The sequence below is a fragment of the Triturus cristatus genome, chromosome 4_1 (genome assembly GCF_964204655.1).
Source record: "Triturus cristatus chromosome 4_1, aTriCri1.1, whole genome shotgun sequence".
NCBI lineage: Eukaryota > Metazoa > Chordata > Amphibia > Caudata > Salamandridae > Triturus > Triturus cristatus.
In genome coordinates, this window is record NC_140585.1 from 155,613,162 (window position 1) to 155,629,632 (window position 16,471).

Genomic DNA, 16,471 nt, shown 5'->3' on the forward strand with positions numbered 1-16,471 from the left:
GTTCGGGCACTGGAAATCCCAGTGCCCGGTCCTTCTGGAACTAAACAAAAATAGGGATCCCAGAGACACAGCATATGACCCCAGAAACAGAGGACAGGGACGAGGGCACACGAACGACGCAACCAACGTCAGGCCAGGCAAACCAAACACCTTTGACCGCCCCCGACAAAACCAGTGTCAGCAGTCCGACTATGAAAGCACCCATGACTTCGCATAGGACCACCAGGGGCAAGGGAGGGATCCAGTCGAACTCCGTGTTGACCAGCAAGGCCCTTACGTCACTGCTAAGGTCTTGGGCACAAAATCTCCATTCCTGGTAGACACTGGGGCGACACGTAGTGCGTTATCCAAACGACTGATCCCTAGGGCACCCTTGTCTGGCTCGCATGTAACCTCAATAGGCTTCGATGGAACGCCCTCCACTAACCCCTTATCAGCACCAATCTCCTTTGACTTAGAAGATAACACCACTGACACAACCTTTCTGCTCTCCTCCAACACCCCCGATGCTATTATGGGACTTGATTTGCTAAAACATTTTCGAGCTACCATCAGATGCTCCCCAGACGGAGTTCGAGTCATCCTACACGATAACCCAGATCTGTCCAGACCCTGTCACACACGGCGTATGCTCTCTATAACCGATGCTGACATGTCCCTACTCGACACATTACCTTCACATCTATGGGCTAAAACCGACTCAGATGTAGGGCGCATGGTGATTGACCCAGTACATATAACCGTCCGACCAGACGCAGTACTCCCAAAGCTTCCACAGTATCGGATATCACCCGAAGGCGAGAAGGCATTGGTGGAAATCATCGAGTCCCTAGTTGAGGCAGGAGTGGTAGAAGAAGTAGTCAGTAATGTTTGCAACAGCCCTATCCTACCCATTGTAAAGAAGCAAGGCGAGGGAGATGAGAAGGCCTACCGTTTCATTGTTGATTTACGAGAGGTTAACAAAGTAGTCGTACCCCAGTACCCCGTGGTCTCAGACATCACCACCATCCTCACCCTGATTCCATCCACTGCCACCACCTTTACTGTTATTGATCTCAAAAACGCCTTCTTCTCCATCCCCATCCACCCAGACAGCCGTTACCTCTTCGGCTTCACCCTAAAAGCTCGTTCATACAGATTCTGTAGGGCACCCCAAGGCTACACTGAGAGTCCCAGCATTTATAGCCAAGCCCTCAAGAGACAGCTAGATGCAGTCCAACTACCCGATGGAGTGGTGTTGATACAGTACGTCGATGACATTCTTTTGGCGGCCGACACCACTCCACTTGCCATCACAGCCACCATTCACCTCCTCCGCTTCCTTGCGGAGAACGGTCACAAGGTCTCCAGAAAGAAATTGCAATTCTGCCAGCCCCAAGTAACGTATCTAGGCCACCTACTATCCAGGGACGGGAGGAAACTTACCCCTGACCGAATTCAGACCATTCTAGAAACCCCTGTTCCCAAAACTCAGAAGCAAGTGCGGTCCCTAGTGGGCCTCACCTCCTTTTGTCGACAGTGGTTGCCAAATTTCAGTCTTATCGTAAAACCTCTGCTTTCCCTGCTGGCTAAAGATACCCCCTTCCCCCTCCCCTGGACACCCGAATGTCAATCCTCCTTCAAAGAATTACGAGACGCCCTCTGCTCGGCCCCAGTCCTAGGAACCCCAGACTACACTAAACCTTTCTCCCTCTACACCCACGAAAGGGAGGGATGTGCATTGTCTGTCCTAACCCAGTCCATAGGCCCTAAGCAACGCCCTTGTGCCTAATTCTCTGCCACTCTTGACCCCGTAGCCAGAGCTTTGCCCGCCTGCCTTCGAGCAGTAGCCGCCGCTGCTGTCTCTATCCGGCAAAGTGAGGGGATCATGCTCTCGAACCCCCTCACAGTATTGGTACCCCATGCTGTTGATACCCTCCTGAACCAAACCAAGACTCAACACCTGACTAGCGCACGACTGACTGGTTATGAACTGACTCTGCTTGCACCCCACATCACATTGAAACGATGCACCACTCTGAATCCAGCTACTCTACTACCTCTCCCTGACGCTGACCCCAATGCATCCCCTATACATGATTGCGTGACCCTCACGACGAACAAACAAAGAGTAGGGTTGACCTCCGGGATACTGCCTTCCCGGACCCTGACGGAGAACTGTGGGTGGATGGCTCATGCATCAAGCTCCCCGATGGCACCACCTCAGCTGCCTATGCAGTCACCACAGCTCGAACAGTTGTTGAGACAGCCCGCATCACACAGCGATCCGCACAGGCGGCGGAACTAATTGCCCTCACACGAGCCTGCATCCTGGCAGCAGGGACAACCGCAAACATTTACACAGACAGTCAGTACGCCTTTGGGGTAGTTCACCACTTTGGGCTCTTATGGAAAGAGAGGGGATTCTTGACTTCTCATGGCACACCCATCCTGCATGGAGATCTAGTCTCTGCCCTGACCGAAGCAGTCCTCCTCCCCACACGGTTAGCTGTGATCAAATGCCAGGCACACAAGAAGGTGACAGACATTATAGGACAGGGAAATGCACTAGCTGACATTACTGCCCGAACCACAGCCGAGAATAGGTCCACGACCCGCATGTACGTGACCAGGTCACAAACTGAGAAATGGAAGGATGCTAGGGAAACGATTAGGGATATCCAACTAGCCAGCACACCACACGAATTAACTGAATGGGCCCGGGTGGGATTGAAGGACGATGACGGTTGTTGGCGAACTAAAGACTCGAACAAATGGTTGCTACCCGACTCATACTTGATCCCCATGCTGACCATGGCACACTCCCCCGCACACATAGGGTCTGCCCCCATGATCGAACTCATCTCCAAAGTCTGGCACAACGACAGAATACCAGACTCAGCCAAACGTCTGGTCCAACAATGCCTAGTATGCCTCCAACACAACCCTGGGAAAGGAACTGCTGTACCCCGGGGAGGGTTTGGGGTCCCCAATCACCCCTTTGAAGTCCTACAAATGGACTATGTCCAGCTAGAAAGGTGCCAAGGTTTAAAGTATGTACTTGTCGTTGTGTGTGCCTTCAGCAAGTGGGTGGAAACCTACCCAACCCATGACAACACCGCTATGACTACCGCAAAAGTACTACTGAAGGAATTCTTCCCCCGATACGGCCTTTGTCGAATTTTGTGGAGCGACAACGGCCCCCACTTCGTAGCCACAGTTATCCAACTCATCTTAAAGGGGTTGGGTGTAAAACAGAAATTCCATGCGGTCTTCCATCCCCAATCTGCAGGCCTGGTTGAGCGACACAATGCCACATTGAAGCTTAAGATAGCAAAAATAGTCGCCACCACAGGACTAAGATGGCCAGACGCTCTCCCACTAGCATTGCTATCAATGCGTTCCACCCCCACCAAACACCACTTAACCCCTACGAGGTCGTCTTTGGGCGGTCCATGAACCTTTGGACTGCACCAAAACCAACATCCATCCACGACGTCCCGGACGTCCTCATGTCTGACTATTTGTATAACCTAACTAAGACGTTGTCTGTTATCCATCAGCAGGTGCTGCACGCCATTCCCGATGTTTCCAGGGGCCCGGGACACGACATCCAACCCGGTGACTTCGTCTTAGTGCGTAACTTCCAGTGCACCAAGAGTCTGGAGCCCCGGTGGACGGGCCCCCTGCAAGTCCTGATCACCACCCGAACAGCTCTTCGAGTGGAGGGGAAACGCAATTGGCTGCATGCACACCACTGCAAGAAGGTATCACCGACCCTGACAACCACGGACAACATCACCGCCCAAGAGGAACTTCTGGACAAAGACCGACCATCCCTGAGCCGCTGCCCGGATACAGAGACACTTGAATTGATTGAATATCCCGATCCCACTGTGCCATCCAGAGAAGGGTATAACTTGCGACGAAAGGAGAGAACTTCGGCTAAGCAGACCACAGGCTGAGTGGAAATCTCAGAGCGGTAGCCTAGTCACCTCAAAGGCCACCAGGAGAGAAACTAAAACAAAGTCTGTGGTTCTGCCCGCTACCGAGTCTCTTGAAGGTGATGGAAGCGCCCGACATGAAGATGATGGAAGCAACCGGACGTCCGAAGATCCACTACAAAAACCCAAAGACTGACCGAATGCACAGCTTTAAGACAATAGCACTTTTTATTACCCTTCTCGTTTGCCTTCTCCTCGTGGTCACCTTCTGGATCATGGAGGAGAGCACACCCGCTCATAAGACATTGCTGACCACCGTTCAACCTACCACCACGAAAGAACACCATCTGATCTCACTTTCACCCCAACTCCGAGAAAGGCGTAAGGAGTTCTGGAATAACTCTTTTGTGCAGTTGCTTCACCAACACAATCTTGCCACCAACGCCACTAACTGCTGGATCTGTGGATTGCTACCACATGCCACTGGGCACTCAATCCCTTTCATCCCTTCACCTTTTTCTGTCCATGGTTCCTGCCTCGCCTGGCTGATCCTCCTACAGGAGAGCTACAAGGACAATGCCACTTCCGGCAGAACCATGTCACACTTCTACCATGGGTTCTGGCTGAACAAAACTGGTAGAACTTCCGCCCTCTTCTGCCCTCTGAGATCGAACACTTCCTTTCACATGGACATCCCCGCCAAAGAACGAGTTGAAATGCAAGTGTTCAACAATCCAGGCAGACTCACCTTCTCTTACCTCCGAAAGCGGGCGGCCGCCACCCTAACAGTGGCCCTGTCCGTCATCAACATCACTGGATCTGTATGCCTCGAAGGCCTGGGGGCACAGCTGGTGGGCCACAGCTCCTGCCTCATCACCCGAACATTGGACTCAGTTGACCCACCCTCCTTTGTTGCCTCCCCGAATATGTACTTCGTCTGTGGTACTAAGGCCTACACCTGGCTCCCGAAAGGTTGGGGAGGCACCTGCTACATCGCCTTCGTCCTTCCCCCGACATATGTGGCTCCAGCAAACCATCACCGACAGAAACGTGCCAAAGACATTGTACAAGCCGACTCCGCCGGAGCACAGTTCATGGACGCAGTAAAAGGTCTTGTTCCGCTCTGGGGTCCGATGGCAAACAGCCGTGCCATCCGCCACTTAACCCAGGCAGTCGAAACAGCAATGAACATTACAGCTGGCGCCCTCGCCAACAACACCGCTGAGCTTCAGGCCATCCGCCTGGTGGCTCTTCAGAACCGCCTTGTTCTAGATGTGGTTCTGGCTGATCGTGGAGGAGCATGCCGCATCATTGGGTCCAGCTGTTGTACCTACGTACCGGATAACTCACCCTCAGTCTACAAAGCAATTGAACACCTCCACAGACTGTCCACAGAGGTCCATCAAGAGCAAGAAGAATGGTCACTGGGGAGTTGGTTTTGGGACACTATTAAATGTTGGGGATGGAGGCTGTTTTCATTTATCCTCATACCAATCGTGATACTATGTGGATGTTGCTTGGGGATTCAGTGTCTGCCACCTTTATGTTCGCTTTTTATGAACTGCATCTGCCCTAAGACTTTGGACTTTGAAACAGAGCGAATGAAAGCTCTGAATGAGGTGGAGGTACGGGGTATTATGGGGATAGATCCAAACTAGGCAAGCTGGCGAGACATGTTAAAAGGGAGGACTGTGGAAATTTAGCGTGCAAACTGAACATTATCTGCGCCATCTTGCCTCTCCCCAGCGCCACGCATAGCGAATGCACGGCTGCCATTTTAGGCACCCCACTCTCTCTCCCCGCTCACTCTCGATCGCCAGCGCTTTCCCCCGGCGCTGCGAGCATCCCCCGCGCGCCGGCCACCCCCGCTCTCTCATACAGGCCATAAACCCTCTCCTTCTGCGCGACCCTGCTACGGAACCACATCCGACCGACATCCCATACATGGTCATGCCTCTCCTTTGATAACCCCCTCCTCTGCGCCCCATTGTCCGAACTGGTCCCAGGCCATCACCTAGCCCTGCGGATGCAGTTTATTGCCCCTACTGTAAGGGAAACACCCCGCATCAAAGGGATTACAGTAGATCAAAGCCCCTACCCCCTGAGACCCGACCGGTCACACACACCCCCCAGGAATTGGCGGAATACCCTGCTGCGCAATAGCCATCTCCTACTGTGGGTGGGGTGGGAACTTCTACTGTATCTATGTGTGGGATCAGATCTGAACCGGGGCTTCAGGGGATATTCCCCCATACTTCAAGGGAATCTCAAGAATGTACTATGTGTAATAAAGCAATAAACCAGTGTATAAGAGACCAGGTCTCAGAGATGCAGTTAGAGCACCTCGTGACGATACCTTGCTGTCTAATCTGATGTGTTCTGCTCCGACGGAATAAAACTTTGTTTCCTGCCTTCCAGTCTCCGGCGCCTGCCTCTTTTATTGGTAAATTATCGAGTGGTATGAGAGGCGATTACCGCCGGGCAAATACTTGAAAGGTTATCGACTGAAACTGCCGCTACCATTTAACATGTGTGGTATCCACGTCTATTCACTTTCTTAAGTAGTCTATATGTGCCCATGGAATGTCGTGGTGCGCCCATAAATGCTGTGCGTGGTTCACTACATCTACTCTCCCACCTCTCTGCTAGGCATATCTAAAGGGTCGCCTCCCTTTATCTGTTGCAGTTCGTTTAAGAGGTTGTCCCAACATGCTGCTATGGGCTATCATCGCAGTCCTAATGTTTCTTCACGCCTGATGGAGACGCGTTCAGCCTTGGCCCATGCCAACAAGTGACGCCACGCCCGCACATGTGGAGGGTCCCTCGCTTTCCACCGTTTAGTTAGGAGCCTTTTAGCTACAATTATCCCTAAATTTAGTAACCTAGACACTACTTTGGTGGCAGTCGTCCTCCTGAATTGGTGCAGCAGGTATACGGGCCATTCAAAAGGTAATTCTCGACCTGTGCAAGTGTGTAATATTCTAGTTATCGTGTTCAAGTATACTCCTATTCGGGGGCAGCTCCATAACATGTGCACCAGTTCTGCTCCTGGTGCAGCTCACCTCGGGCACACCGCGTCTGTATGGTCAAAATATCGATTGATCATGGCAGGTGTGAGATAGGCTCTGTGAATGATATACAACTGAAATTGCCTGAATCGCTTATTTCTGGGTATACGTATCGGACTCTCAATTATCCGTGACCACTCCTTATCTACTAGTTGTCGCCCCAGGTATAGCTCCCATTTACAATGTAGAAGGTCAAGATTTATTGCTGAATGGGATCTGAGAGAGGCGTTGAACCATCAAACAAGATGCCTGCCACGCCCCATGATATGTATATATTGTATGGTAAGATGCACTGTGGCTCAGCAGTCCTATCTCCCCATCTGGTCGCTAGGGTAGCCAGTAGTGAGCGATGTTTAAATTGGCACGGTTGCAAACCTTCATCTTCCACCAGAGTCATGTATGATATGAACGTACCGTCGCTGTAGATGTAACGGGACCTATGAAAACATTTGTGTGCCACCGCTAGCAGCAATGGTTTTGGAGTCTTTGACTTAACAGCGGGGTGGAAGAGCCTGACAATTTGTGTTAGGGAGTATGGTGGCCGCGTGGTAGACGTGTCTGCGTGGTTTCTGTCTGTGAGCCAGTGAGCTATCCATTGCAGTTTGGCTACCCTATATTAATGTTCGAAGCACGGTGCTGCAAGTCCCCCCTGATCTGTAGGTAAGTATAGTTTTGCCAGGGCCATTCTACGTCTTGTAGTGCCCCATATAAAGTCTCTGACCAACTTATTTAATGTAGCAAAAAGGGACGCAGGGATTTATAGTGGTAGATTAGCAAAGTAGTATAAAATTCTGGGGAGAATTACCATCTTAGCTAAGGCACCCTGCCTGTTACTGCTAGTGGAAGCTTACCCCAAAATCGCATCTGTGTCCGAACCGCCGTAAAGGCTCTGCCCAGGTTCCCATCGAAGAGATCTATCAGTTGACGATGGATTCGGATGCCCAGATAGCGGAAGGTGCCTTCTCTCCATTGCATTTCTCTGCCATTAATGGTAAAATGTGGATCTCGGCCTCCTTCGCAAACTGCATATATACATGATTTGTCAACATTCACTTGTAGTCCAGATACTGCGGCAAAATCCTGCAACAGAAGCGACAGCTGGTCAGGAACCTTCTCAACGTCTTTGACATATTCTAGGAGATCATCCGCATATAGGGAGACTTGATGTACGGCATCTCCCACAGGTATGCCATCTTCCAACGTAGTACGCATCGCTTCAGCCAACGGCTCTATTGCGAGCACAAAAAGGAGAGGGGATAAAGGGCCCCCCTGCCAGGTGCCTCTGCGCACTGGAATGGCCTCTGATATGTACGGTCCCAAGTGCACATGGACCGTTGGGTTTGTATACAATAGATTTACCAGTTGAAGGAACCCCAGGCCTAGATCATATTTCAATAAGTTTGCCGCTAGGTAGCCCCACTCTAGGGAATCAAAGGCCTTCTCCAGATCTAAGATAAGACACTCTGCCCTAGGCCACTCATGTACAGCATCTGTCACCACTCTGCATCTGTCGCAACTCTAAAGAAACGTCTTGAGTTGAGAGATGTGCTCCGCGCTGGTACAAAGCCATTTTGGTCGGTGTGGACCAATGTCGGGACCACTGTCACTAGCCTGTCAGCTTTTATCTTAGCAAGTATTTTATAGTCGGTGTTAAGTAAGGCCAAGGGTCTGTAGGAACCAAGGGCCATAGGATCTTTATCAGGCTTCAATACGGATACTAGGTATGCCTCACACATCGAGGGGGTTAGTTCCTGGTTTTCTAATGCAGTGGCGAACAATGCATGAAGCTTTTGTGTGAGAGACTCACAATAAGCTTTGTAGTATTCTGCTGGCAGGCTGTCCGGCCCTGGAGTTTTTCCCGAGGCCCTGGCTCCAATGCGTCTCCGATTTGATCTCGAAATAGGCAAGGATAGCTGTCCCTAGTGATGATCGGAAGTCTGGGTATTCTAGTGCGTTCGTCTGGAGATGCCATGTTGGTATGGGAGGTCGATCAGCTTCCCAACTAAGTTGCAACCATTGGGGGTATTGGTCAGAATGTGTCCGGCCCAGGTATTCTATTTTCTTAACTAAGGTGAACAGTGACTGGGAACCCACCATTCTGTCAAGCCATACATGCAGACCATGAACTGCTGAGTAATAGGAGTAGATACACTTTTTAGGATGTATTGTACTCCACATGTCTATAATCCTCCAGTTTGTCATATATTCTATTCAGTGGGGGAGAATGATCTATCCATATCAGTATCGAGCACTGAGTTGAAGTCTCTATTATCCAGGGAAGTGCCATATTTACCTCTATATGGTACATTCCTGCTCTCTTTCTGTCAATCCTCTGAGGCTTTCTTCTATTTCTAAGTGTGCTGCAGAATGCGGCACTCAGTGAAAGATGTTAAAACAAGAAGAATTAAAGCATTTTCACCTATTCCCAGGTGTACCAGTGTTGTTTATTCTGGGAAGGCACCAAAATCAATGAGTGGATGCGTGGGAACACCCACGCTCCACCCCTGGTATGCCTTTCCAAGGTAAACTAATGCACAGTAGCAACTTGGTAAATCTGGCTTTGGGACTGTGTTACCCTCGGAACAACCTGTGTGATGCAAGAGCAATGCAATCCCCTTGGCATATCTGACCTATGGCCTGCATCTCAATCCATAATAATTTAATCAATTATGACTTAATGTCCAGCACATACACTGATATTCAAAAGTGTTGGAGGTGCTGTGCATTAGTCCCTTGCCTACCTTAGTCAGTGCTTCATGCCCCTAGATATGTAAGAGTAGATCATTACCTCACTCTGAGGAAACATCATCATATGTCAATTTCATATGTGGCAGGCAGATTCATATCAATTAGCAAAGTGGGTCTGATAGCTCTACAGCAGCACATTTCCAGTATGATGGTTATTGATATATCAAAGTGTTATTAAGTGTTTTGTGCCCAAAAGGAACAAGTGTCTCCAAAAATTACAATAAGGAGAACATAAACCATATGATGCTACAGAAATTGTTGCTTTCTCTGCTCTCAATGCCGAGCATTAGTGTCAGTAATCATGTACCATTTAAAGCTAAAACATGAGTGTGCGGCTGTTATGTTTTCAGGATTTATAAAAAAAAAATAGGCTTGTTATCAAGCAAGATAACAAAACATGGATGTTGTTACCACCATGATCATAAATAAGTTATTCATGAGAGGTGACTACACAAAAACACAAGTACTTTACAACATCCATCAGGTGGAAAGCAGGTTTCCTTTCTGAAAGAAGTCCATGACTGGGTCCAAACACAAAACTGTCTATCCCCCACCATCTCTCGGGAGGAAAAGTATTACGCCCTTACATCTTTCAGCATACTGTTCTTCTCACCAACAGCATTGTGCAGACCAGCCTAGTCCTTGATTTACCAAACATGGAGGCAGCACAACCCAGCTAGACAACATTCTGTGCTGTGTCAAATCGAGAGGGCTGAAATTGCCAATAACTAACAAGTTATGGTGCTTTCCTGGTCTATACTTCTTCTGGTGTACTTGTGGCTGCCTAGTGTCAACTCAGCCACCCTTACACCATGCTACTAGGGTGCATAAAGGATTGATATTGTCCATGAAGGGACATCTTTCGACACAAAAAGAATCTATACAGGTATTTCCCTCTTTCTAACGGTGCTGCACAACATAACATAACATGTGCATTTGCAAAGCACATGTTCTCCCAAAACGCATCTTGCCGCTGAATAACAGATATTTATTGCTTCCCAACAGTACTCATTTTATCAATCCACTGAGATTTGAACCTGTGGCCAGGAATTCAAACAAAGGCCCCTACAGTGGATGCATTAGTCCACTAAGCCACCAGATTGGCTCAAAGAGGGACAATGCAGCACCCTTAGAAAGAGGAAACAACAAGCATACATTTGGTTATTTCTCCTACTTTCACCTTCCCAGGAAAGGTATAGCATTTGCACCCATTGCCATATTTTCCAGTGTTGTTAAATGTGGAAATGTGCCAGAATCCGTGGTAGCACTGCTGAAGTTAATGCATCGTAGTGTGCAATCACTTACGCTTCAGCCATGGTGGAAGTTAGCCTGCTTGACAGGGATACCTGTTTGTGTACAAGTAGAAGTTTCTACACGGGCAATATACATGGCTCATAGCATTTTCTCTTTTCTTTGTGCTTGACTGCATGCCACACACATATAAAATGAGGACAAAAATTGTGTTACTTAGCGCGCCAAAGAAAAACCAGCAAATCAGTCACATTTCTTATTTAAATATTCACGTAATGTGAATTAGTTATCCATGTATCAATGGAACTTAATAGAGCAGACACACCGATTGCTATTATTCACTTATTTAATACTTATCTTCCTATAAAATGATTTTTTGATTGCAACCATAGACAATGCGCTTCGTCGCTCTTGGGACTTTTTCAAGGCTGAATTAGTTCCATATACTGATATCGACCATCCTATTTAGTCATCTAATGGTTGAGAAACTGAATAAAAGAAATCCCCTAAAAGTGAGTACATTCTCATTAGGCGTTCTATGCAGCAAGCATATGGCATGTAGACACACAATGTCAATACAAGAAACTAATTTAGTTGTTGTCTGAACAGTGCTAACTGAAGCTCCACACACTTACCAGAACTGGAGCACTAAGAGCCAGCTATATCAAAGTATTGTTTTGCCCCTGCATCATGCTAGGTGATGCAAGGGCAACATATTCCTTAAATCGTAGTAAGTCAGATTTACCAAGCCAGGGCACCACCACCTGACATGGCCCTACATGGCTTGGGTAATCCAGAGTAACACTGGGCAGTGCAAGTCACTGACATGCATTACTTTGCATCAGGAAGACATTACATGGGTGTAGAGTGGGTGTTCCCATGCATCCACCATTATAGTTTGGCCCATTCCCATATTTACCAACACAAATACACCTAGGAATGTACACCTTCCTGGAGGCACAATGCAGAAAAATACATTTATTTCTACTCACTTTTTCCTCTTTCAATTTACTCTACATTGTGCTACACATTAAAGAAGAGGAAAAGGCATCTGAGGATTGTATTTGTGCAGCAAGATGCAGCTTCCTGCAAGAAAACAATGCTGCCTGCAACACAGGCACCCTTTAATAATGGCATGCAGTGTGCCAGTGCATGAATGTGCCATGTGTTGGTATATATGGCGCATTCATGTTCTAATAATTTCATACAGCACAGCAAGTAGTCTTACTGTGTTTCATTGCGTGAAATATGGATACATCTGTGTATAAGTTTGACATTGATTTTTGAATTACGAAGTAAAACTTAGAGTAGATGTACCATTTTACACAATACTGAGATCAACTTAATACATTGGGATTCAATTTAGGATTTAGGTAATTGAGGTAAATAGAGAGGCCTGGTCACTTACCATATATGAAAATAGCTCCACAATTTCATCATAAACATGTCAACCGGTATGTCTGTTTGCTACATGTGGCTTTTGGGAAAGAAAGACCCTATCAATCAATCAATCAGGATTTAGAAAGCATGGCTAATTATCCTATAGGGTATCCAGGCAATCGCAGGTCTCAGAGGCTTATTCGAACAGCCAGGTCTTGAGGGCCATTCCGAAATCCAGAAGTTATATGATGGTCTGGAGCTGTGTGTGGAGGAAATTCCAGGACTTTGCAGCAAGGTGGGAGAAGGAGCATCCTCCACTTCTGCTTTGGTAGATGGTGGGAGTATGGGCAAGTGAGAGGGAGGCGGAGTGTAGTCTTCTCAATGTTTGGTGGATGTTCCTGAACTCATCAAAGCCTGCAGTGCAGGTACCCTTCCAATTTGTTAGAGGTATGTAAGATGTGTAACTTAGCAGCACACATTGCACCACAGGTAACTAGTATATGGATTGTGAGCCTGTATCATCAATATTTATGTGGTAATGTACTCTTAAGGCCACATTTATGAAAGGCTTGTGTTGCCTTTCCATCACATAAGGTGACACAAGGGTGATACAAGCCCTTATGTGAGATTTACTATGCCACACAGAGCCACCACATGTATAACATAGTAAATAGGGACCTTACTAGACCATGGGTAGGCATCCCATGGGTGGTCCAAGGGTGTTTACAAACATCAACCCAACATTTTTGGGGCATTGTCACAAACTAGATGTCTCAGTAGCATTTGACACAGTGAACCCCATCTTCATCCAATGCCTTCTTGAGAATGGAATCCATGTATCAGCTCCTTCCAATCAGATGAACCAAAAGAGTCAGACTAGCTCTATTTACATCAATTGGTTCCACCAGATCTGCACATTCCCCAATTCTCCTTCCTGAGTCCTACACTCTTCATCATCTGCCTGACTCCTCTCACCAACATCATCCATGCACACAGACTCAGCATAATCTCCTATGCTGAGGAAACCCAGCTCATTATCTCCCTAACTAATGAAATCTTGAACACCCAAGTAATCTTCATTAGCTCCATGTCTGAGGTCACAGACTATATGAGAATCAACTGGTTGAAATTCAACAGCAATAAATTTGCCCTTCTAGGGTAAGACACCTCCCTTTGGTCAAGTGTCACAGAACTAAGACCAACTCCACACCATTCCATCACAGCTAGGAACCTATAAATCATGATAGACAAGCACATTTTGATAAGCAACTAAGTTAACAATATCACACCCATCTGATTCTACACTTTGAAGCTAGTTAAAAAAGTCATCAAATGGCTCCTGCAGAACATCATAAGCTCCATCATGCAAGCACTCATCACCGGTAGACTGAGCTATGGAGATACCTTCTAGATCGACATAGCCGCCAGACTCACCAATCGGCCAAAAGTCATATAGAATGCAGCTACAAGATTCACTCATAATATCACACTGCACACACATATCCAGACACCTCAAGGACCTCCATTGTCTCCCAATCCACAAATGCATGCTCTTCAAATTCCTCACACACACCTACAACATTCACAACTAAGGCTCAGCAAACCTCAACAGCCATATTCAGTTTCACACACCGGCAAGACATCTCTTTCCACGTGCCCTAGATTCACCAATTCTGAGACAGAAGCAATGCCTTCTCCTACCCTGCACCAAAGCCTGAAACAATCTCATCCTCAACATCAGAGCCACCAGCACCATCCTAAAGTTCTGTATATTTAACAAATATTCAGGCACCGCAGCAAGTCACCTTGCTTTTGCTGCACTGTATGGTAGGAAAAGGGCAAGATTGTGCCATATTTAACAATATACGATGCATTCCAGTAATTCCCAGTGCTGGTGCACAATCTGTTGCCTAGCGCCAACTAAGGCATGCTTGCTCCATGGTGCAAGGGTGTCTGCATTGTAAGCAGGCATTGTTTTTGTGCACAAAGGGATACCTTCCTTCACAAAAACAATTCCCTGATGCAGTTTTCTCTAGATTTATTTATTTAGAGTTTTATACAGTGCAAACAAGTGCTTTACAAGAATTACAATGGAGGGTTCAATAAGAACATTTTAAGCATAGAGATAAGAGCACATAGTCAAACATAAGTACTGGCATAAGCAGAGCCTGTTAGGTGTCAGAACGGTGTGTAGATGGCTTGGAGAAAGCGTGATAAGCGGTGATGTCAGACAGGCAGGAAAGAGTAGCTCATGTGGGGAGGTAGGTGTGTCCTCAGTGTGAGAGAAATTTGTTGGATTGAAGAATTTTTACTTCTTTCCTGAAGATGCATATGGATGGGTTGCATCTGACCTTGGAAGAGAGAGATTTCCAGACTTTGGGGGTAATTGCAGAGAAAGATTGGTTGTAGGTCATAAATATGCCCTAAAACCCTAGTTTTACCAATAAGCTCCAGGGACACCAACCATCTTACACAAAAGGATTCTCTTTTGGGTTATTTGGACACCATACAAATACATAGAACATAACATAGTCAGACATTGTCTTTTCTCTGTGTCGTGGTATGTTCATGGTTAAGGTTAAAGGTTGTGCCTTTAGAAACAACATCACATGTGACAATTATACATCATGTAAAGTGTTTAAAACACAACTCAAGATAAAATACCATCCACAGTAATTTTATTAAATATTTTCCATATAACAAAGGCATCTGGTGAGTTACTGAAGCCACGGGTCATGTGCACTGCAGAAGGGCCCTGGAGAAGCACTGTGCGGAAGAGCCCATCAGCAGAGACCCCCCAGTGGGGATGAGGGAGCAGGGACTGGCAGTGAGAAGAGAGGGGCCTGGAGAAGCACTGTGCGGAAGCGCCCATCAGCAGAGACCCCTCAGTGGGGATGAGGAGCAGGGACTGGCAGTGAGAAGAGAGGGGGCTGAAGAAGCACCGTGCGGAAGCGCCCATCAGCAGAGACCCCTCAGGGGGGATGCGGAGCAGGGACTGGCAGTGAGAAGAGAGGGGGCTGGAGAAGCACTGTGCGGATGCACCCATCAGCAGAGACCGCTCAGTGGGGATGAGGGAGCAGGGACTGGCGGTGAGAAGAGAGGGGACTGGAGAAGCACTGTGCGGAAGAGCCCATCAGCAGAGACCCCTCAGTGGGGATGAGGAGCAGGGACTGGCAGTGAGAAGAGAGGGCCCCGGAGAAGCACCGTGCGGAAGCGCCCATCAGCAGAGACCCCTCAGTGGGGATGAGGGAGCAGGGACTGGCAGTGAGAAGAGAGGGGCCTGGAGAAGCACCGTGCGGAAGCTCCCATCAGCAGAGACCCCTCAGTGGGGATGATGGAGCAGGGACTGGCAGTGAGAAGAGAGGGGCCTGGAGAAGCACCGTGCGGAAGCGCCCATCAGCAGAGACCGCTCAGTGGGGATGAGGGAGCAGGGACTGGCAGTGAGAAGAGAGGGGGCTGAAGAAGCACCGTGCGGAAGCGCCCATCAGCAGAGACCCCTCAGGGGGGATGAGGAGCAGGGACTGGCAGTGAGAAGAGAGGGGCCTGGAGAAGCACTGTGCGGAAGCGCCCATCAGCAGAGACCCCTCAGTGGGGATGAGGAGCAGGGACTGGCAGTGAGAAGAGAGGGGGTTGAAGAAGCACCGTGCGGAAGCGCCCATCAGCAGAGACCCCTCAGGGGGGATGAGGATTAGGGACTGGCAGTGAGAAGAGAGGGGGCTAGAGAAGCACCGTGCGGAAGCGCCCATCAGCAGAGACCCCTCAGTGGGGATGAGGGAGCAGGGACTGGCAGTGAGAAGAGAGGGGCCTGGAGAAGCACGGTGCGGAAGCGCCCATCAGCAGAGACCGCTCAGTGGGGATGAGGGAGCAGGGACTGGCGGTGAGAAGAGAGGGGCCTGGAGAAGCACTGTGCGGAAGCGCCCATCAGCAGAGACCCCTCAGTGGGGATGAGGAGCAGGGACTGGCAGTGAGAAGAGAGGGGGCTGGAAAGGAAAATAAGGATAGATCTCAGGACGTGGGGGGGATGAAGGAATGAACAGTTCTCGAAACAACTACACGTGAAAAGGAGGAATACCTGAAATAACGAATGAGATGGCTTCATTA

General features: G+C 48.4%; 1 protein-coding gene across 5 annotated transcripts in view; it reads right to left on the bottom strand.

Annotated features, from left to right (window-relative positions):
- Positions 1–16,471, bottom strand: part of LOC146853751 (glycine N-acyltransferase-like protein 3) — a 194,842-nt gene that overhangs the window by 157,617 nt on the left and 20,754 nt on the right. For 2 of the 5 annotated variants that reach the window (XM_085650386.1, XM_085650387.1), the window contains exon 2: positions 7,843–8,071. The exons of the other annotated variants lie outside the window; for them this stretch is intronic. In XM_085650386.1, the coding sequence (XP_085506512.1) occupies positions 7,843–7,961 (119 nt within the window). In that variant the 5' untranslated portion in view covers positions 7,962–8,071. The remainder of the gene's footprint in view (positions 1–7,842; positions 8,072–16,471) is intronic. 5 annotated transcript variants of the gene reach the window in all.